Source organism: Boleophthalmus pectinirostris, unplaced genomic scaffold, assembly GCF_026225935.1.
Source record: "Boleophthalmus pectinirostris isolate CB_2022bp ecotype Guang Dong unplaced genomic scaffold, ASM2622593v1 HiC_scaffold_19, whole genome shotgun sequence".
NCBI lineage: Eukaryota > Metazoa > Chordata > Actinopteri > Gobiiformes > Gobiidae > Boleophthalmus > Boleophthalmus pectinirostris.
In genome coordinates, this window is record NW_026571140.1 from 1,042,202 (window position 1) to 1,066,260 (window position 24,059).

Below are 24,059 nucleotides of genomic sequence, written 5' to 3' on the forward strand. Positions count from 1 at the left end.
CACACGTTTGCGTAACCCTTTATTATTAGTCTGTCTGCATCTCTAAAGCTCAAAATGCTCTGTTCCATGTCGTGATGTCATGAAGTGAACAGCTCCTTTTACCTTTTGTTTGATGGAGATTGTCAGTTCTAGGGTTGAAATAATCCAAATGATTCTTGTGCAGGTGAAAGAGTTGAAAAAACTCAGTGGAGCACTTTCTAATTACCACATGACATCACAAGGTGGATCAGAGTGTTTTGTTCATGCACAATTTGTCTGTTAACAGTAATATGGGCTCTTGGATAAATATATACATTTTTGGTTAACTGAATGAAACAGAGTAGACTAAATGAACAGGACGAGACTAAACAAAAGCTAAATCAAAGAACTAAGTTTCAATGAAAACTGGTTGTCAAAATGACCACTGTCTGGCAGCTATTGTTTTTAGACTTATTTGGACTGCATCACCCCACAGTGTGAGCTGCCACTGGCCTCTAGACTGCATTCTGTGTAACATTAAAGGAAGAATTTGAATTTCTTAAAACCTGAAAAATACAGGATGTGCCATTGTTTCTTCTAAAACTCTTTAATTGTTCTACTATTATCATAATTACACCCACTTATCCTTGCGTTCTCTCACATTGTTGCGCTCCTCCTCCTCTCCTCCCCCTCCTGTTCATCTCCTCCCCGTCCCCTTGCTCTCCTCCTCCTCCTCCTCCTCGCAGGCTCTTTGTGGAGATCCTCAACAACTGCACCGACTGTGACGAGATTCAGTTCAAGGAGGACGGCAGCTGGGCCCCCATGAGGGCAAAGAAGGAAGTGCAGGAGGTGTCGGCCGCCTCCTACAACGGCCTGGACGGTAAGACGGAGGGAGTAGAGGGACGGAAGGAGGGGAGACGGGAGAGGGAGGGACAGACAGCGGGGAGGTCGGGATATGGGGGAGGGGGAGACAGGAGGGAGTACGGAGAGCTGCTAATGAAGTTCAGATTAAAGAGAAGCATTTTCGTGGCCCCTCCTTTGTTTATGCCTGTCACTTTAAATTTGTTGAGCCATCATTTAGCATAGCACACGGTCAACGTCTGTTCCCATAGTAACCCCATACAACGCTGCAAAGGAAGGGAACGTGGACATTTCAACAAGATACAGGCAAAATAGGAATTCTCGCTTTACCTTCCATTTTTAACTTATTTTCTGCGTTATAATTGTTATATCGTTTTTCAGATTTTTGAATGTGAGGATGTCATACTCCCAGAAGGGGGAATGTGATTAGTTCTATTTCCCTTTCCATAAACTACCGAAGTAGATTAATGAATGACTGTGTGCGTTTGAACGATTGTCATGTGACGTGCCCCGATCCCTGTGCAATGATGAAATGTAGTGATGTCAGTTGAAATCCGGCCATACATTTGAAACCTGAACCTCCTTCTAAGTGAGCACCACTATGTTCAATTTTAAATCAGATGCATAATTTTGGCATGGACAGAAAGTTCAATAATCCCACCTCACGAGCGCACAAAGAGCTGCAAATATCCAAGTCAAATGTGGACTCAGAAAATCCGAGAATACCTGACTTTTACCACAGACAATCAAGCCATTCCTCTGAACACTTTAGTCCCGTCATCACTCCCAGTTTTGAAGGCGATGTGTTGAAAATATAGACAATAAACATTAAATACTGAAACAAATTTATTCCCACAGACACAATAGGCTGTATTCACGCTTACGTCACAAACCAGGAAGACGTTTGGAAAGATACGATGACAACTTCCTTTGGGTTCTGTTCGCAGTAGTAAGTCTGAATAAATCTAGGAAAATGAGAAAACGTCCCAGTTTTCTTCATCTCCATATCATTGTAGTGTTCCGTTCTGTTCGGCGAATCAGCAATTCCAACCATCCCTCAGTTTTCATCATTTCCCCACTGACACACAAGTTCGAGTGCACTGAGGCCCAGAATTCCAGATTCCAAACAGCGCATACGTCTGCAGTCTTCATTTTACCGCTGATCACATTTACCTCAGAGGGTTTGATCACAGTCGGTCGAATCCAGTGTCGGAATCTAAACCGGAAGTTGTCATCATATGTTTCCAAACGTCTTCTTGGTTTGTGACGTAATGTGAATACAGATTATAGGTGGTTTCAGATTCTAGAATGTGATGATGTCATACAGGTGGGTCCAGTTTTTTCCTATCGATTACTTTGTACTTTGACATGAAATATCCAAAAGGTAAATTCACAAATATTGACCCTGATTATTTCTGTTACTGATAAGTGAAACTGCGCTGCTGGGCTGTACTCAGAACAGTCAGCGTAGCAGACTGAGCTGCACTAGACTGGAATGGACAACGCTCACAGTGTCGGGACAGTTCATGTTAGTTAGTTAGATTAGTACAATCTGGTTAGAAACATAAGCTGTAATAAATCAATAGTAGTATGAAACACAGTATGTAGTTTGCAAATGAGCAATAGATGAAAGTTATTCAAACCTCTACACTTGAAATCTTATTATATTACAAAAAAATGAACTAAAACCCAAAAACAAACCCACAATAATGAATGAATGAATTTAATTAATTTATCATTGTATTTATATGATGCCTCTCATGACACCCAAAGCTGTTTACAGAACATTACTCATTCACTCCACACTAAGTGGTGGTAAGCTGCTATTGTATACTGTGGTCCAAAGCAAGAAAAATGATCTGACCAAGGCTTTTCTGCCCAAACGTTTATTTAAAAAATTTTTTAAAAAGCTTTTGGACATCAGCTGTCTGAGTGTGTTATGCATTTTTTCACTTTTATTTTACTGTTCCTTGCATTTGCTCCTCTACAAGAACTTTGGTGTGTGTTTTCTGATTCATTTGAAACTACTATTGTAGCCACAGCCGCCCTGGGGCAGACTGAAGGATTAATCATAACGGGTGATTACCAACCCCCATATTTTATTGTTCCACTTAGCACTGATGGAACAAAAATCAATACAGTAATTATCGTGACCTAGTAATAATAATCTCTTCAGTGACATGGTTTTATTAACCATGGTCCTCCTCTTCCTCCTCCTCCCCTTTACCTCCTCCTCTTCCTCCTCCTCCTCCTCTTCCTCCTCATCCTCCTCCTCCCAGGCTCGTGTCGGACCTCTTCATCGTCAGAGCACCACAGCTCCTCCTCGTCCTCCTCAGCCCTTTCCAACCACAACCACAGCAGCAGCAGTAAGAGGGTGGAGGTGATCGACCTGACCCTGGACAGCTCCTCTGAGGACGAGGGCCCGGACTCCCCCGCCCCGGCCCCCGCACCTGTCTCTGCCCCCGCTCCGGCCCCTGCACCTGTCCCCGCCCCTGTCTCTGCACCGGCCGCTCCTCCGCAGCCGCAGCACCAGGCTCAGACACAGCCCCACACGCAGCCTCCACCCATCAAGAGAGCCTGCCCTTCTCTGTCCCCAACGTCGCCCCCTGTCATCAACAAAGGGTCAGTACACATTTATACTTTTTTTCTTGTATTATGGACAAGAAATTTGTTTAAAAAAAACTTTCTATGAGTTAATTAAAAGAATGAAATTCAGTTCAGTTTCAAGGAGCACACCTCAACTGTAATATGCAATTAAGATATTCACTGATGAATGATGTAATGGACTGATTACTGTATGGTGGCTGGGTAAAGACTCGGGATGGAGGCTTGTCTCAGCAGGTCACAAAAGTCTATTTTACATAATCTGTCTTTTAAAAAACAGGTATTACACTTCTTTGTTGTATTGATTGCTACAACCTATTTAAATTGTCACGTTAGATTGTATTGTTTTGAATGCTATATTCATCACTAAAATACTCAGACATGCACGGATGACATCTAAAACCTCTTTTCCATGGCATGTTTTTGATGAGGGAACAACGTTACAACAAGGTAGAAAGCTCCACAAAGTCTATTTAGCATAATACCCCATCTTTAAGCACATTCTGACAGCCCAGATGTTCTCATTTAAAAGTTGCAGTCTGAACACCCTGCTTATGAAACATGAATATTTCATACCTGCGCAAATGCTAAAAATAGTGTCTGCTTCTTCATATGTGTACAGAGTGTTGAACCTGCACCACCAGGCATCCCCTGTGAGCCGTACACCCAGCATGCCCACTGTGGAGACGGGCTACGTGCCCCCAGTGCCCCCCCTCATCCAAGACTACCGGCCATACTACCACACGCCCAATGACCTATCAGGTACCAGCACACAGTCCAATGACCAATCAGGTACCAGCACACAGCTCAGTGACCAATCAGGTATCACCACACAGCCCAGTGACCAATCAGGTATCACCACACAGCCCAGTGACCAATCAGGTACCAGCATTCTAAACAACGTAACTCAAAAGTCTATTTTAAATATCCATATCATGTTTTTTATGAGAATCAATCCTTCTTGATACCTCAGTCACTATTGATCGGTTGATATTTTGGTATTCATCCACTCATCAGTTGAAACATTGTTTTTTTTTAAGCTCAGTTTTTAACATCATATCATGGGATTTTAACCAACCTCGAAGTCCTTACTTGTGTCCTTTGTGAAATGTTTTTGTGAAATGAGCTGTTGGTTTTTCTTTGACAAAGCAGTTTGTTGTTAGATGCGAGTCAGAGGAAGACCTTGCCAAAGTGGACTAATCACAGATCCTCCTCACTGTAACTGTAACTGTAACTGTAACTGTAACTAGGGTGTGTCAGCTTTAAGTTTAGTTAGCTCCTCCCCTCAGACTGATATAAGGTGGTGAGTTACCAGAACAGAACTGAAAAAGTCTCTAGGATGAGCAGCCAGACATATACACTCTTAAAAACTTGTTACAGAAATGAATGTCCTTTTACAACGTTCCAGATGTGTCCTCTCTTAAACTGTGTGTGTTTCTTTGTGATGAAACTGACTCTTCCTTTTGTGTTTGTGCAGAATTGAGCTTCTTCTCTTTTCTTCAAGGCGACAATCATCAGGTAACTGCCCCCTCTACTGTGCACCAGCAGCAGTAGCAGCATTCTCCACCCACAGCCCCTCCAAAGACAAGTCCTAGCATCACAGTAGAGTTAGGATGATATCTGATCTGAGTGTGTAGTGAATAGTGTTGTTTTGGGTTGTTTTACAAGTACACAATAGCTCTTAGTTTGCAGTCTGTTCATCATTCAAAATGTGCACCTTCAGAATAGTTTCAGAGTAATCTTGTACCTTCATCTGTAATAAACATGACACAAAATGAAGGTGTTGGGGATATTTCTGTGTGGTGGTGTTTTGTTTTACACTACATTCAAATTTTTGCACAATAGTTGAAACTTGACCAAGATATTTACAGACATGTTTGAGCACATTTCTGATGATCTGTAAAAAAAAAAAAAAAAAACATCTCAGAGGCCTATGACACATCTGACTAACTACTGTGAATACCACCATTGTACTGGACCTCTACGCTCTGATTATTACATTACTAAAAGGAATAGCGTGGATTTACACATGGTGCGGATGCTTGAGCACTAACTGCAGTAACTGTGTGGCTCTGGATCATCTACTGGACACATTTACACACAGAGAAGATCCCCACCATTGTTAGACAATCCACAATCCACGGGGACTTGATTGTCTCTTTTTAGAATTTAGGCCAATTATACAGTGGGGAGTTTTAGAAATTTGACCTATATTATGTATTTTTTTCCATTAAATTTTCAGTATAAAAAAGATGTAGTCTTCTTACACAAAAGACCGTTCTGTAAAAGTATCTTTCAACACTATGCATGTGCTATGGAACAGGTCATATGCTCTAAACACCTTTTTGCACTGCGCCTTGTCTATACCTCTGTGAAGTCACTCCCAATAATCAAATGCCCAAAATGTCTTCCTCATTGGTGAAGTTTTTTGAGGCTGTTGCTGTTTCTAATGTGACAGCACAAATATCTCAGTTTATTTCTATAAAATGAGGTTATGTTTCTGTGCATCACTCCTACTAAAGACAAGTTTCACTAGTGTTCATTCCCTGTTTATTTCCATGATTCCCATGCTAACTCCCACATAAGTCCTTTGTCTCTCAGACTTAGAATAAACAAGGTTTAAATTTTCCTAGGATTGTTGCACCACAGGTAGAAAGTCTGTGTTTTTAATTTGATAAATCATCACCACACTTGTCCAAAGCTTTTGTTTCATGTCATGTACTACAGTGATCATGAACTACTTTATCCAGATCATCTTCACTTTGAAGGCATTTATTATACCATATTTTTAAAATCCTTTAATTTTCTCAAAAATCAACAGTGCTCCTTATAATCTGGTGTGCCTTATGTAGTAATTCGGGATGTGCTTACTGACCTCAAACAGATTTTATGTGGTACAAGGTGCTCAAAAATCTGTCAAAATGTTTTAGTATGACTTTGGTAAACTATGAAGCTGCACTGCTTGATGGATTGTCAGAGCATTATGGCTACTACAGTCAGGAGTCTCACGGACTAAAGGGCAAAGTACAGTTTTGCATCGACTCATCGCACACTGCTGCCACATCAGCACACAAGGAGCGAGTTGTTTCTTCGGCACTTATAGTTTATGCAAATGAGCCATGTGGTTTTAAGTTTCCTTTCTGTAACACGTAAAATGTGTCAAAGCTGCATTAAACACATTATTACTCAATGTATATTTGAGCCATCCTCGCAGGAATAAAAAAAAAAAAAAAAAAAAAAAAAAGCTTAAATGATCCACCCACATTCACTTTCATAACACACATTCACCAAGACAGGGAGGCAACACCGGGCGAATTACGCCATGATCTGCTGATGGATCGTGGACGCCTGGACTAAAAATCGGTCTCAAGTGTTGTCTGTTTGTTTCTCTTAATGCGCCTTATAATCCAGTGCACTTTATAATCCGAAAAATACAGTAATGTCACTAGAATTTTGAATGCACTGAATATTCTGTTTTCTCATCGCGTACAGCATGGTCTTCACTTCTTGGATATATTAGGCTGTTTTTTGTGACATACTGAAAATATACATGCAGTAATTCTGTTTTTTTTTTTTTTTTTCCCTGCTCCTGTCATCAGCATTACAACATGGTCATGGCTGCCGCCGCCGCTGCCTCCGCCTCCGATGACCACGAGCTCCTTCTCAACCGCTTTCTGCCCTACACCACTTCCTCCTCAGGCCACTCCCACATGTACCTCAACCAATCGGGGGCCAGCTCCGTCCCCTCGCTGACCACGCCCACCAACGGCGTCAGCAGCAGCAGCAGCTCGTCCAGCACCCACAGCAGCACCCACAGCAGCACCCACAGCAGCACCCACAACAACCCACAGCAGCACCCACAGCAGCACCCACAGCAGCACCCACAACAACACCCATAGCAGCACCCACAACAGTACCCATAGCAGCACCCACAGCAGCACCCACAACAGCAACCACAACAGCAACCACAACCACCACAACAGCCAGCTAAGGGACCCGCATCTGAATTCGCACCCTCCCTCACACGCCTCCTCACACATCACACATCACCCAGGGGTGCTAGCCAGCCGCGCCAGCAGCGAAGCGGCTCTGGCAGCGATATACGGAGGAATACCAGACATCATATCGTTAGACTGACTAAGAAACAGTTTAGACCTAAAGAAATGACTGTTCTGGAGATCCGCAGGGTAAACCTTTTGGCTACAGACTGTCTAGGAGCACCATGAGGCCGGACTAGCCCCAGTTTATGAAGTCTGGGGAGGAGGGAGGCTTGTGCACAGAACCGCAGAACCGGTACCGATGTGGCACAAAACATGTAATGACCTTTTGTTACGAAAGGGGGCACTGTGTACAGAGAACAAAATCTATTTTCCTCCTACTTTTGTACGCCGACGCCGACCACAGTCTAGTGCTGCTTTACGAACAGCTTTCACCCACTCAAGGCTTGGACTGTACATTCGCCGGTTGCCATGTACAAGATTTTTTCTCCCCTCCTGGAGCTTTCAGTGTATGATTTTGTTTATGCTATTAAGTTATTTATAATATTTAAACAGCTATATCTATATATATATATATATTTATGCATTCCCATAGGTGTCCAGGTTCTTGCTATGGGAGTGTGTAAGTGGAGTTTAGCCATTTTGTTTTAGTTAGATTTTTTTTTTACAGTTTTGCAAGATTTTAACGCAATGGCCAAGAAGTACAAAACCGAGTCCATGTGAACAGCTTTATAATGTATGCACAAAGAAGTGTTGGTGTGTACATTTATTTCTACTTAAAAATTCAAATGTTATCACTTACTCTGTTATGTTCATTTAACAGAACATCACAACTGAAACTATTTCAGAAGACTATCTGGAGGTTTGTTTGTGTTCCCCGCTAGATCCAAATGATTGTATAAAAAATCAGAGGTGGGTAGTACTAACTTTTTAAAGTGATAGTACTTTTGTCATAGAATACTTTTACTCTTGCTTGAGTAATAGTTTCATTGAAGTAATAGTTTTAGTATTCATTTGATACATTTAGTACTGTAGTACCAAGTAGATTTGGGTTCCTCTTCCCACTGTGAGTGAGTCTAAAGTAACAAAAGCTTTATGTGACAATAAGAAATGATTTGGAACATTTGTGTTTCTTGCAGCTCCTTCAGATAATATTTAGTTTGTCTCATTTTGTGCCTGTCCTTTGAAAATACAGATTTTGTGCATTATTTCATGTTTTTTCCTTAGAATTACTTTAACTTCAAATTATATATCAGATGTTATGTCCCGACAGTTACTCTTTAAGTTACTCTTATGTGCGTAGTAGTTTTCCCAAATTCTTTTTTAGTTATACTTAAGTAATTTCTTAGACCACTACTTTGTACTTCTACTTGAGTGATATTAGTTTGTTGCCTGAGCAGTGAGTCCCTTCTACATTCTGATCCAGAAGGATTCCAGAATCCAGAAGAGTCTGGAATCGGACCACAGAGAGTAAAAAAACCTCCATCCAAACCTTGAGACGATCCAAACACAGCTGTTCATTTGTATCAAAAGTCTCTCAGATGCAGAACGCATCACCTCTTGTAAATTATTGTAACGTTTAGAACAAAATAAATAGTTTCTTTTACCTGAGATAAACTATAGTTTGGTATTTCGAGTGTCGATTGTGTCAGTCACGGCCTCTGAAATCAGGGAGTCAGGACACAGCTGCAGAGCCCCTTGTCTTTGTAACGTTTTGTCAAAGTGTGTGGTTATAGCTGCACAGGGAAATCATTTTGAAGTAACATTACTTTTAATGGAGTATAATTACGGCTACTCTACCCACCTCTGGAGAAAAATGTATAGAAATAAAAAAATTGACGGTGATATTGTTTTCACAACTCTTTCCAACAGACAGTATTTGTTTTTTGCCAATTAGTTTTGCACATCTTGGGCCACCGTAGCTACGAGCAGAATCAGTTTGAAGGTGTTTATTCCAGCTGAAACCATTTATTGTTTATTCTGTTTTATTTTTTGCACAATGCCAAAAATGTTGATATGTAAGCTGTAGTGCAGTAGTGTGCCACGTGTCCTAAATGTTGGGAGGGTGTAGGAGGCCTGCACAGCCACAAGGGGGAGTGCCTACACCGGGCCAAAACTACAGGAATGTCTTAAACTGTGTGTCTCCACTAGGCCTGTCACGAGAACACTGTCACTCTGTCACATTCTGAAGTGAATATTTCCACAGATAATATCACTTGTACCTCATTTCTGTCCATATTTTTTCTCCAGTACACGTCTTGTAGAAGTAGCTCTTGGGTCAGAATCAGACCACTATGTGCTGTATGTGTGTAATTAAACATGGCTATATCTGCCACAAATCAGGTGTGCTGTTTGCATGCTAGTTGCTGCGTGACACCTAGTTTGCTCTTTGCTCTGAATCCTTTTAAAACACACTCATAAACTCGCTGAGGTGAAGGCAGGAGTGTTTAGGGAGTGGCCAGACAACACAGCTCTGAAATCTGATTGGCTCCCCAGGGGCCAGTGGAGCTGGGGCAGAATGTAGTTGGCAAATAAACTGTGTTACATTTTACTTGGAATACTGCACCAAATTATAACAAAAAATATTTACTTAAAATTGTATATGCACAAAATATGAGACATAAGTGTTGTCCAAAATCATTGCCTTCAGAACTGGAGCCCCACTTGTGGCTCGTGGTGTTTATAATGAGTAAGAGACGGTAATTCATTCAACTCTTCATCTTAAATGCTAACACAGTACATATGGTATACACGTACTCAGTAGTACTAAAGGTTTACACATACACATTTAGTTGTTCTGTCATTTATTGAATAATACTTTGAAGTATAAGTTTTTCTCGTGGCAGGCCTAGTCCCGTCCCTCCTCAAGCCCAAAGAAGTGCAGGCGGACAGTGCCCAGAGACAGGCCATGGGAGGGGGTACCACGCGGAGCCAGTGCAGTGCACACAGGGCGTCTACAGGGGGCGCTCTCTGCCTGTGCTGCTCCCTGTTCACCACAGCAGGGTTCTCTTGTGAATGTATTGTACAGTGTTCCATGTTGTACAGAAGCACTGAAGGGCCACAGTCAGGAGACACAGAAAGACTGTCACTCAAATCAAGTGACTGTTCAAATGTGATCTTCATTTCATTCATTCATTTAATAACAGTACTTTCTTATAAAACATGGAAGTTGTTTAGAAGCATTTTACTTGCCCAGAGTCTGGCAGATATTACGCATTTCACATTAAAATTTGCCTAATGATATAAGATTTTGTCTAATTTGAAGATTTTGGTGAATTTTATTGAAGCATTTGTACTATGCCAAATTGACTTTTCAGACCTTTTAACCATGTGATAGTTGTTTGCTTCTCATTTACATATTATCAGTCTCCATTTTCACCGCCACCAGTACACACCCACACTGACACACCCACACTGACACACCCGCACTGACACACCCGCACTGACACACCCACAGTGACAAGTTTGATTTTCTTACTGGGTGATACATGTAGGATTCTGCAGCATTGCATCATTTTGTCTTAAAAGAAAATAAATCTGTGACTCCTTAGTGTGACGTGCAGGCCAATGCTTGTGTTTATATTATAGTGTGTACTCAATTAGATGAAGAGGCAAAAGTGGCACTGGAGATGGAATTCTGGAAGTGGAACTAGTTCTACCTTTTAAACTTTTAAAATTACATTTTTACATTTAAACTGGTATTTACATCCAAATTTGAAAATGTAAATGTACTGTCCACTTGATCACATTTGAACAAGAATGCTCCTTTAGTGATGAGTCTGTAAACCTTTAGTGTCACATTCTTCTGTTGGTCCTTGGTTTCTAAAGTAAGATGTGTGTCTCTTGAGTGCTTCTTCGTGTCGGCTGATTTAGAATAAATGTATCCTGTGCAGAGATAAGACACATGGTCAGTAACACGCTGTCCTAACTCATGAATGCAGCATTTAAAAACTCTGTATTGAGAATCACAAAGCCTCCAACAGTGACACAAGAGCTGTTTAAAAGAGCTGTTTCAATGTGTAAAACCAAACTGTAATAAAACCCAGTGATTCCAGTGGTGTGAGACAGCCTGATTCTCTAGGAGACATGCGCGGCCTGCTGACCCCTCGTCCTGACCCCCACCCACAGACTGTATATAAAAATGGACATAGTTCACCCACTTGCCACCATTGTCCAAACTGGAAGTGAAGATGGACACACTTTTGGGCTCCATCAACAATGGCTCCAGTTCACTTCATTTTGCTATTTTGTGCATAAATCAAGATATGAACATTAACAACAGACAAATCAGACACCTTCTTCCATGAAGTCGCTCCCACTAGTGCTAACAGCGGGTTAGATTGACAGCGTTGCTAAGCGCCCTCTCCCTGGCTCTTTGGTTGCTATGATACTCGTGGTCGGAATTCCAAATATGGAATTCTGCTCCAAATTTGCCCCTAGAACCTCTAGCCTCAGTGAGGTTTAAAAGACTGGAGCCAAATGCTGTGAGTGATGTTACCCTCCTCTAGTCCACTTCTTTATACAGTCTGTGACCCCGTTAGGATCTGTCTACTGCATTGTGTTCATTTACAATGGTCTTATTTCAATTTTTCATTTCAATTCCCTACTTAATTGTCATAATTTATCTTTTCATCCATGTCAAAATTGTTTTTTAGAGTTTCTACCTTGTTATAATGTTCCCTCATCAAAAACATGCCTGAAGAGGTTTGAGTTGTATCCATGCATGTTTGAGTAATCTAGTGATCTCTCCTGGGCACTATTCAAACCCTCCTTATAGTTAGCTGTAAGATTCTGTACAAGACTCCGCCCACAAGCCTACATCACCCATCCTGCCACACGACAGCTCTCCATAAATATACAAACACAGGATTCTAACTTGACAAACCTGATGTGATGTGCAGTGGTTTGATTAGCGGGACGCATGTGGATTGTGTTGTGATAGCACTCTTAAGGGGGAGTGACTCTGGAGTTTGAGACTCAGACTATCAAAAACAAAAGTGAGATTTATAAACATGTTAATACATTGGTTTGGGCAAAAATAGCATTTTCAAAACACTTAAAGGCAACATGGTGATCTAAATATGTTGTGTTACAGTCAATACCGCACAGACGTCACCCCCCCCCAAATCCACACTTCCCTTTGTAAACACATGAACACGAGAATAAACCATGAGCTGCTAAACAAAGACTCCCATGTATTTCAGAACATGTGTGTAGAGTGGAAACCACAGGGAGAGCAGCTTTTACACAGAGTAACACCCCATGAGGACGCAAGCACTTTTAGTTCTATGGAGGGGCCTTTATATTAATTATAGGCAATTATTGTGCCCATTGAAATAGTGTTTCTGATTCAACAGTTCACTGTACTTTTTCATACTAAAGAACGTCCATGTACATGATTCAGAGCATACAGTGAGGTGTGGGAGTCGTGTTCATGGGGTCTGGAGGTAGAGGGAACAGTGTGATTGGGCTGACAGGTGTTCGCACTTCAAACTCCGCCCCTTCAGCCAGGTGTTTGTATCACAATACCTGGCTGTAAGTAGAAATGTAAAAGGAGTGATGTGTTTATCACTGTTTATCCATTGCATAAATGGAGGGATACACACAAAGTACCACAAAGCCCAAATCTGTGTGTCAATAATTTTATATATTTTTAGAAAAAGAAAGTTGTTTGATGAAAACGACAGACTGTGGACTCTGAAACATTGTTGGTTGTTCTTGTGGGAGTTGGACCACAGCTCACTGCCTTAAGATATTCACCATTGGTCAGATGTGGAGAGGGGGCGGGACGTGTACAGTGAGTTTGTAAAAAACAAGTGACAAATATTTATTACGTTGCATTGGAAGACATTGTTTACTTCTTGAATGTTACCGTTTGTGTAGAAAAGTTTAGATGTAATAAATGCATTCTGTTAACTCTGGTCTCCTTCATTTCAGTGTAGAGTCATGATGTCCGCTGCTCTGGTGCTTTTCACTCCTTCAGATGTGATGATATCAAACTCCCAGATGGAGCAAGAGGGACTCCCTAAATACAGGGAGTTTAAGTTAACTGACTCCTGCGTGCTGTATCCTCCATGGAGACTGATTAGTCCAACCAGCACATGTACTTACAGCAAATATTAATGTTCAGACACTGACAGTATTTTAGTGATCAGATAAACACAGTTAACTAATACCTTAAGAATCTCATCATGGCAGTGACTGGCTGCTCTTGTGGCTGACTGTCTGGCATACTGAGCAGTTTTAAACTTTTCAATTTTTAATTTAATTTTATGCAGATTAAAAAAATATATATATATGGAACAACTTTTCTATTGTTATTGTATTTTGGCTCCTTATTGATTTAAATTGTTAAATTATTCTTGTTTTATCTGTTGTTGTTGTTGTTGTTGTTTTACCTAAATATCATTTTCCAAAAAAAAAATAAAAATTAGTTTCAAGGGTTCTTGTTACACTTTTAAGTCTTTAGGTTATTGTCTTGAGAGCAGAATCGTCTGACCCAGTTCTGGAGGATTCTACTCCTGACAAAGCCCGGCTCAGGATCAGAAGGTGGGTCCCTGCTCCTGACAGGGTGCCCCAGTGCTGACAGATGGATCAAATGCAGAGGATATGACCCTCAGAGGTGTGTTCATGTGTTCAGGAGATGTTAGTGTTCACGGTGTCCTGTGTTTTTATGTAAATGTGAGGAGATGGCGACGTTTCACAGTCTAGACTGAACACTAGGTGGCGACAGAGACCCGGTGTGTAGAACCTATCCATCAGCATAAAGCTCTCGTCTCTCCCTCTCCTCCTTCAGTGTTCCACTGTCTCCGACACGTGGACCTCCCTACATGTTGAAGAAGTCCATATTTTAAAGTGGAACGGAGTACGAATACATTTGCCAGTTAATGGACATTTACGCACAGAGCGTCTCCAGAGCGCGCGCTCAGGGTTTTTTGTGCGCGCGGAGAATTTGATGAGAGGACAGGATCGTGCGCTCTGCATCAGACCGGAGAACGGACTGGACTGGAGCTGTCGTGGAGCTGGAGACAAGTCAAGGATATGAGACACAACCCGTGAGCCAGTGCGCACAGGTGCGTAAAGATACGCACAGGTGTTCGCCTTTTGGGTCTAAACCAGAGTCACCATGAACGAGGACAACAGCAGCGCGGCTCTGAACGTGTCCGGTCTGGAGCTTTTCTTGGACCTGGAGGACATAGATGTGAGCGCGGATGGCAGCCCCGTCCTGCGCCTGCTCATCTGCCTCGTGTACAGCGTGGTGTGCGCCACGGGGCTGGTGGGTAACCTGCTTGTGCTGTTCTTCATACGGGTGAAGCATGAGCGGAAGACTTCCCGCGTAAACCTGTTTGTTCTGAACCTCGCGCTCACGGACCTGCAGTTCGTGCTGACGCTGCCATTCTGGGCCGTGGATACGGCTCTGGACTTCAGCTGGCCGTTTGGAGACGCCATGTGCCGGATTGTCCTGTCCGTGACGGTCATGAACATGTACGCCAGCGTCTTCTTCCTCACGGCCATGAGCCTCACGCGCTACTGGTCTCTGGCCACGGCGCTCAACAACACCAAGACGCACGGCTCGTGCTCAGCCAAGTGGCAGTGCGCGTTCATCTGGACTTTGGCGACCGTGGCCACGGCGCCCACTCCCATCTTCTCCACGGTCAGTAACGTGACCGGTGAGAACCTGTGTCTGCTGCGCTTTCCCGGGGGGCAATACTGGCTTGCGCTCTACCACATCCAGAAGATCCTCGTGGGCTTCGTGCTGCCCATGTTCATCGTGTCCATCAGCTACATGCTCCTGCTCCGGGTCATCCGGGACCGCAGCATGAAATGCGTCAACCCAAAGCGACAGTCGCGCGTCACCAGGTCCGTGACCATCGTGGTGCTGTCCTTCTTCTTGTGCTGGATGCCCAACCACGCCATCACTCTGTGGAGCGTGCTGGTCAAGCTGAACGCGGCACACTTCGACAAGGCGTACTACGTGGTGCACACGTACGTGTTCCCTCTGACCGTGTGCCTCGCGCACACTAACAGCTGCCTGAACCCCGTCATTTACTGCCTCACGAGGAAGGAGTTCAGAGAGAAGCTCCGGGGGCTCGTACATCGGGGCTAGGTGCGTCAAAGTGGACCAGGACGCACGAAGAATGCCGTGCGTAATTTACGCAGAGAGCTAGGCGAACGCTCCTAAAGTGCTGTTGGATATCATAATGCACACATTTATATCATATATACATACATCATATCATATATCATGTCATACATACATCATACATCTGCATTACACCTGTCACTAAACCATGCGCTCTTGTGCGTCTGTGCGTAATGTGCGTAAAGTGGAGTGTCCAAACCAGAGAGTCGCTGTGCTTACTGTGCGCTTTTGTTTCTGTCACTCCGCGGGACGGTGAATGTAACGGAGAACACTCTGCAGTGTTTCACGGCCAGACACGTGGGACTTTAGCCGTTTGTAAAAATCAAATCATGAAACTACTGAATGTTCTAATAATGTAATACATTTACAATAATACATGTGTGTATCGACACATGTCTGTGTGCACATGTCTGTGTGCACATGTCTGTGTGCACATGTCTGTGAGCACATGTCTGTGAGCACATGTCTGTGTGCACATGTCTGTGTGCACATGTCTGTGAGCACATGTCTGTGAGCACATGTCTGTGTGCACATGTCTGTGTGCACATGTCTGTACTGCTCCAGAGCGCCGTTATGTTTCATGAATCATAGCATCATTATGGTGAGTGCCGTGTGCAGACACGGTTTCGAAGATTTGTCCCAGAGGAAGAACAAAGAGATACGGGCTGTAGAGTCACGTGAGGCAGAGGAGGTGTTTATCTGATGAAGAGGAGCCAAAGACTGACATGAAATCTGAGCTCTGAACAATTGAACCAGTGGTCAGTGTTTCTGTGACTTTAGTATCAGACTGTTTCTTCCAACTCAATAAAGTGAACATGAAAAGCACGTCTGCCTGAGCCTGGCCTTTGTTATTGTTTTGCGAAGTAGATTTCTGTATAAACCTAGAAAAACAAGCAGCTACTGTCACAATGGCCCACATCTGTCCATGTTATTCATAAGATCCACAGCACTGAGGTCCACATCACTGAGGTCCACATCACTGAGGCCCATAGCACTGAGCACTGAGGTGTACAGGCAGGATGACTGTGGAAGTAAAAGACCTTCAGTAGAACCCGGCACAAAGTCACAGGAAGTAGAGTCATTAGTTCCATTATTAGTGACCAGAAGCAGGAAGGAGCAGGCCTGTTCCAACAGCCTGCAGTGAGGACCACATGAACTACACATGAGCTGCATGACTGTGAGGTCCAAGAGTCTGGAGTGGTAAAGGGCACATGTCTGAGTGAGTAATCCCGCAGTCTGCCAGGTAAGAGAAAAAGAAAATTCAATTCAGTTGGCCAAGAGACTTCTGAAGGAAACTAACAGAAACAGACCCACAGGTATTTCAATGAACCTAAAGAGCACATATGTTGCTTTTGTCTGCTATATACTTACAATCTGTTACGCAGTTATATTATCATTATCAGTATTAGTAAAACTAACCTTGCATTTGAAGGATTTCTGTCTGAGCAGCAGTGAGTTATACTTCCTGATAGAAAGCTCAGCAGCGGTGGACTGATATCACCTAACACTGATCTTACAGGCAAAGTAAAATTCTGTTGCTGCTGAGAAAATAGCCCCTCAACGATTCATGTGATGCAAGGTTAGTTTTATTTCAAGCATTATTCTATCGACACAGACATTCACATGGACAGTCTGGTGTAATAATAGATTTTCTTCAGGTGTTTTGTGGAGTGGGTAAGACTGTTTTTAGTGGCAGGAGAACTATGGCCATTGACATGCACTAGTCTCCACCAGCGACCTCTGCAAATACAAGGACTGGATGGAACATTTCAAAAAGTGTCTCCACACGTCTCCAACACTCTGACTCACTATGGAAATGAGGCCCTATGTCCAAAATTCCAGACTGTCTCTTTAATAAAACAACCAGGTCGCCTGAGTTACTCTTATAAAATTGCTGTGTGAATGGGAGCTGACACCTCCATAAACATCATCAGAACAAAGCGCCGCACGCTGTGGACCCCTCCTATGGATAGCTGCACACCACACTTGTGAGTAGAGGATTTTAAATAATTCTAAATTAAATCAAATCTGTGTCATTATATGTCTATCACAATTAAGAAAATAAAAGTGAAGAACATGTGTCACAGTGGGTGTCACCGTGGAGCTGAAAACAGAGCTAGATCAGAACAATGAAGTCTTGAACACAGAAGAATAAAGAAAACACAAATATGCATGAATCATTCTACATACAACTTCAGAGGGTCAATGAGAAGGAGATATAAATATAACAGGGTCAAAAGCTCTGAAATGTTGATTTTGCAGAACTGGCCCACTTAAATAAAAACTCTTTTCTCTTCATAAACAACATATTGTAAATGATCTGGTAGCTCCTCTGCTCACAGCTGTCAGAGTCCTCACAGCACCAACCCTTCCCTTGTCCCCACCTCAGAACACCCAGAGTAGATCCAGTGTCTGTGCCTCCACGTGAGCCTGGACATCCCACTCACATGTGAACGTCACCATGGCAACACAACATGACAACATCTGTCACTGTTCTTCACCTGGGATCCAGAGTACACACTTCTGCAGCGCTTTAGCAGCTTGTCAGACTTGTCCAGTACCCACTTACATTTACTCAGTTACATTTTCTTAAGTAATCAGAAGTTATGTCCCAACAGTAGGCCAGTTTCATTGTTGACAAAAGCGCGCGTTGCATGCTGGGAATTATTTTGGTTGGCGACAATAAACACTAATTCAACATGGACGGAGCGAGAAAGCACGTAAAGGGTATTGATCCCGGTTATTTATCCACTCTAACGACAGAGGACCCAAGACCATTTTACCAGAAATTGGTCATAAACATCGATGGAGCCAAATCACCCTTTTTAACCCCGACAAAAGGTGGACCAAACCAAATTTCTGGTCAGAATCTCCAACTACCTGGACAAATATTCACTTTGGTGATATCCACAATGACTTGGTGGAAACTCCTGGGTCATTCACAGCAGAAAAGATGAAAACCTCCAAGAGTCTCAATGTGTTGTTGAACTTGTTGGAGTCCACGGTTTGTTAGGATCTTCTGCGTTTGCTCTGCGAATGTTTGAAAACCATTTAATTCACCGTTAGCGGTTCTTTTCACTCTGAATACGAAAAAGACATTTTCCTTCTTCCGTGCTTCTATTTGTGCATCCGATAATGCAGCAGGAATTTACCATTATCGGGGAGAAATACGAGAGGTTACGCACTGTGTTTGACCGCTATCGTGTTTCTTGATTCTGACCAAAATATTTCCCAGCATGCAACGCGGGCTTTTAACAACAATGACGTCAGCTGAAACTCGCCTATTAAATTACTCTTACTTGAACAGTAGTTTTCCCACATATGTTTTTACTCTTACTGGAGTACATTTGTGATACTCCATCCACCTCTGGTCTTGTCACTGGTAAATCTCCCCAAGTTCAGAGCGACTGACAGTTGAATTATCCAATCAGAGAGAGCACCGGTCTGTCCGTATCAAAACAAATATGGCTGCTTAAGAGGAAAACTAAAGAGCAAAAATATCACAGAGGACTAAAAAAACATCAGGTTTCTGCAGAATCAATGAAAGAAGCTCTAAACTCTGTTCAGGAGTGGGAAATTTTGTTTGTAAATGATGGTCCTTTGTTTCACATGCATCACTGAAATAAACAAAAGTGACTGGACTGCACAGGGACCAGACTGATAAAACAGAAAGGTTTGAGTCTGGATTCACCGAGCCATGAATGTACGAGGCCTGAAGACTCTGTGCCAATAATCATCAAAACTATAGACGCTTTATTGTATTCTTTATTGATTTAAACCAAGGACAGTACACAGAACACTCCGAGAGAAAAGATGCTCTGTGCAACATTCAGCTACAAGCTCCTTTCCATCCACAGTCCTCAGGTACATAATACATAAAAAAATAAAATAAATAAAAACACATTACATATTAAGGAAACTATTGACACAACAATTCATCATTAACAGTGTCTCCTTAAAATAATCACTATCAAATTCATCATTTAAACAATCACAATTAATTCATTCTAATTTCCATCAATCCAAGATTTCAAGTTCATCATTATCTTCTAAAAATGTTAGTGTCATCAAAATCCTGTAATATGTATGTTTCATCTGTACACCGCAAAAACTGGAGGGTTAAAAGTTTAGGGTAAAATATTTTAGAGTTGTTTTTAACACCAAAAGTGTTATTTTAACTATTTGAAAGTTAAATGGGGGTTCGAGTTGGGGTTATTTGTCAGAGTTGATGTGGTTGAGGTTAATTCAACTTCTCTTATTGTTAATTTGGCTCCTTCTGTTCACCACTTCAACCTCTTGTGAGAGAAGATCACTTTGAACCAGTTTTGTACATAATTTCATCTTAAATTAACTCAAATAAAGTAAAAAAATAAAATACCTCTATGTGTGTTGTTTAGCTAAATCAGAATAACTCTACAAAGTGTGATCTGTTTACTCTCAAAACATGAATATAACTCTGGATTTTGGGGTTAAACAGAAACTTTGGTCCAATGTTACTTGATTAACATTTCCAAAAATGTTAAATTAACTCTAGAACAGATTGGACTCATATAAACTCTGAGAAAATGTTAAAGTTGATTCTGTGAGAGTCAATTTTAACACTCCACTTTTGGCGTATTGGTGTAATTATCCTCTAAAATACAATTCATCAACAACACGACCATCAAGACAAATGTCATGAGTCAAACACAACACATTTCCATCTCCACAACACGTCTACAGGACAGTCAGTCAGAATGTTCAAACGTTTGAAGAAGCCTGGTGTTGACACTCTGCTGCTTGAAGACGTCATTTTAGCCCATGAGAGAAAGTTTGGGAGTTAGTGCAAGTTTAAAGTTCAGCTGAAAGCATGTTCCAGTTTTTTGCTGCTGTGTATGAGAAAACTGACTGTCCCAAAGTCCCATCCCAGAAGGTTTAAAGGGAACGGTCAGATCAGAAATGACAGATGAGCGACATGTTCTGGTCGTCTGCTCAGATCTGAAGTGGAAGAAGCCTCGTAAAAGGAAAGGGGAGAGCAGCATGTGGAGAATTCGATCTCGTGAATCAAAAACCATATGGTCAATCATGTGTGACGTGACATGATGTTGCACATTTGAAAGATTTAAAATGATGATTATGATGAATGCTGCTTCACTCCCCTGGCAGATCCCCCAAAAATCATACACCATTTGACAAATCATACACCATTTGAACGTGTTTTATCTGAATCCTAAAAGATTTGTATATGACAGTGAAAACAGTTACAAGATCTTTGGTAAATATGTGCAGCATGAAACATATCAAAACTTTGTAACCTGCAAGGGCTGAACATGACACTAATCCCACATACAACATCCTCACAAGTGTTGGACAAAGGTCATTTTTACCACAGAATCTGAGAAAAACAAGTGAAATGATGAGATGATGAAATTATCACTGTGTGTGCGAGTGTGTGTTGGACAGCATGGGGGTAAACATAGTAATACAAATATTGCATTACAACCTTAAAAAGACATGAGATATACACTCTACCACTGATATCACAGTGAACATACATGATGTGAAAAGATTTTTAGCCACTTTCCTTGTTGCCTCTACAAGTACCAGGGTACTTGTAACTGCCCTCAACATCTCCTATTGCTCTTTCTTCAGGTATCAGCTGGTTTGCTCAACTTGTAGGTCACTGGACTTTCACATGTTGACCTGGGTTCAAAGCCCCCTTCTGACTGGGATTTAGTTTTTTTTTTTTTAACTGCAACATAAAATTAAAGAATACGAACATTACATGGAACATACAAAGAAAATGTAGTTGATCATGCACATGACCTGTAAATGTCATGCAAAATGTTCACTTTATCTTTACTAGTTTTTCATAATATAGTTGTATGAGAAAAATGCAGGAGTAAACCACACATGACACATATAAACCTTCTATAAAGATTTTGTTAAGGTTTGGCAAGAGGAACCCCAAAGCAGAGCCGGGACTCAGTCAAGTTTTAAGAGTTTATTTTACAAACGGAAGGCAGGCTGAGGAGGCAGGGAGCTGGCCGGCTTCTCCAGAGGCAACAGCAGACAACCACGGAGACACCTGGGCGAAAACAGGAGCAGGTAAGTCCAAGACAAACAGCAAACGAAACCGGTATATATCCAAGAGCCTGATAGAACGCTACCTAACATGACAGAATTATCTGGCAAAGTGGTGGTGAGAAGACCAGGGCTAAATACAGAGGCTGATGAAGGAATTGATTGCAGGTGTGTCTCATCTGCTCCGTAAGAAGCGAGCCACGCCCCCTGCCCCACTCAAGCCCTGCAACAAAAAGGGAGAGGGAGAGAACAAAAAAACTAATCCTAACAGATTTACTACAAAGACAGTGGTCAGTTCTTATATTTTTTTCCAGTTTTTTCCATATGGGCCAGACTGAATCCCCTGGTTGATTCTGTAGAAGTTACATTTCTTTCTCTGTGTTATCTTTTGTTTTCTTAGATTTAAAGTGCTATATTATGAAAAATTGACTCTTGTGAACTGCTTTTGTCCATGTGACTTTTTACCCCCTGAAAAACAGACCTGGATTTATGTTGTGTTTCATTCATGCTTGAGTAACCCTGGATTATTAGTCTGTTTACATCTCCAAAGCTCAAAATACTTTGTTCCTTCTTGTTATGGCATCAAGTGGTAGTTTTATAAAATGACAGATATTTTTAGCCTCGACTGAACTGATTTCAGCGCACTACAATAACAACAGGTTTGGATGAGCTGAGATTGCCTCAGTCTCCAGTATCTCCTGCTGCACCGAGCAGAGAGAATGTTTCAACAAACAAGAGCTGTAACTTCAAAGTCTGGCAGTTGCAGTGCTGTAAGTGATCCAGATGATTCTAGTGAAGATGCATGATGTTTAAAAACACAGAGGAGCACACTGCAGCTCCGTTTGTGATAAGGGAGCTACATTAAAACAGATCAAATCATGAGTAATATACACTAAACATTTTTTCTCAAAACATTTATTCCCAATTTTTTTCCCAGACACAAAAATATCCAACTCATGTGTCATTAGTATCCCTTTGAAACAATCAGTCATCATTTTTAGACATTTTCAGAGATGTGTGTGAAAAAAGTGTGTTTTATGATCGGGCACAGTTGTGATACTGTAGGACACTGTGTTATATCAACCACTGGACAGACTCAATATAGTAGTATAGTATAGTTTGTGTGTGTGTCACTGCACCATGAGAGAGAGTGTGTGTGTGTGACTGTTTACTTGTGTGTGTGTCTGTGTGTGTGTCTGTGTTTGTGTGTCTCTGTGTGTGTGTTGCTGTTTGTTTCTGTGTGTGTGTGTCTGTCTGTTTGTGTGTCTGTTTGTTTGTGTGTGTGTCTGTTTGTTTATGTGTCTGTTTGTTTGTGTGTCTGTTTGTTTGTGTGTGTGTCTGTTTGTTTATGTGTCTGTTTGTTTGTGTGTCTGTTTGTTTGTGTGTGTGTCTGTTTGTTTATGTGTCTGTTTGTTTGTGTGTCTGTTTGTTTGTGTGTGTGTCTGTTTGTTTATGTGTCTGTTTGTTTGTGTGTCTGTTTGTGTGTGTCTGTGTGTGTGTGTCTCTGTGTGTGTCTGTGTCTGCATGTGTGTGTCTGTTGTGTCTGTTGTGTTTGTTGTGTGTGTCTGTGTGTGTTTGCGTGTGTGTGCATGTGTGTAGGTGTGCGTGTATGTGTGTGTTTGTGTGTGTGCTTGTGGGTGTGTGTGTCACTGCACTATGAGAGAGAGAGAGTGTGTGTATCTGTGTGTCTGTTTGTTTGTGTGTGTGTCTTTGTGTGTGTGTCTGTTTGGGTGTCTGTGTTTGTGTATGTGTGTGCATGTGTGTAGGTGTGTGTGTCTGTGTGTGTTTCTGTGTGTGTGTCACTGCACCACGAGAGAGTGTGTATGTGTGTCTGTTTGTGTGTGTGTGTCTGTGTTTGTATGTCTGTGTGTGTGTGCATGTGTGTAGGTGTGTGTGTCTGTTTGTTTGTGTGTGTGTGTCACTGCACCACGAGAGAGTGTGTATGTGTGTCTGTTTGTTTGTGTGTGTGTGTCTGTGTTTGTATGTCTGTGTGTGTGTGTGTGCATGTGTGTAGGTGTGTGTGTGTGTGTGTATCTGTTTGTTTGTTTGTATGTGTGTCTGTTTGTGTGTGTGTGTCTGTGTGTGTGTGTCACTGCACTATGAGAGAGTGTGTGTGTGTGTGTGTGTGTGTCTGTTTATTTGTGTGTGTATCCTTGTGTGTGTATCTGTTTGTGTGTGTGTGTCTGTGTGTTTTTTTGTGTGTTCGTGCATATGTGTGTCACTGCGCCATGAGAGAGTGTGTGTGTCTGTGTGTCTATTTATTTGTGTGTGTGTCTTTGTATGTGTGTCTGTTTGTGTGTTTGTGCATGTGTGTGTCACTGCACCATGAGAGGGTGTGTATGTGTATGTGTGTCTGTTTGTTTGTGTGTGTCTGTGTTTGTATGTCTGTGTGTGTGTTTGCATGTATGTGTGTGTGTGTTTGCGTGTGTGTG

The 24,059-nt window shown here is 42.0% G+C and overlaps 2 protein-coding genes across 4 annotated transcripts in view; both read left to right on the forward strand.

Moving 5' to 3' along the window:
* LOC110174506 (E3 SUMO-protein ligase PIAS1-like) overlaps window positions 1–13,337 on the forward strand; it is an 88,970-nt gene extending 75,633 nt beyond the window's left edge. For 2 of the 3 annotated variants that reach the window (XM_055154459.1, XM_055154458.1), the window contains 5 exons: window positions 705–838; window positions 3,099–3,441; window positions 4,046–4,185; window positions 4,901–4,941; window positions 7,023–13,337. In XM_055154459.1, coding sequence (XP_055010434.1) covers window positions 705–838; window positions 3,099–3,441; window positions 4,046–4,185; window positions 4,901–4,941; window positions 7,023–7,322 — 958 coding nt within the window. In that variant the 3' untranslated portion in view covers window positions 7,323–13,337. The remainder of the gene's footprint in view (window positions 1–704; window positions 839–3,098; window positions 3,442–4,045; window positions 4,186–4,900; window positions 4,942–7,022) is intronic. The other variant, XM_055154460.1, reaches the window with a different exon arrangement.
* Window positions 13,338–14,547: 1,210 nt separating this feature from the next.
* rxfp3.3a1 (relaxin family peptide receptor 3.3a1) lies at window positions 14,548–15,528 on the forward strand. Its single transcript, XM_020940604.1, has one exon. It carries the CDS (start codon window positions 14,548–14,550, stop codon window positions 15,526–15,528), a length of 981 nt encoding a protein of 326 aa, XP_020796263.1.
* Window positions 15,529–24,059: the final 8,531 nt, after the last annotated feature.

Excerpts from the sequence above, each read along its gene's own strand:
- rxfp3.3a1 (XM_020940604.1), top strand. The coding sequence starts at position 14,548 with ATGAACGAGGACAACAGCAGCGCGGCTCTGAACGTGTCCGGTCTGGAG.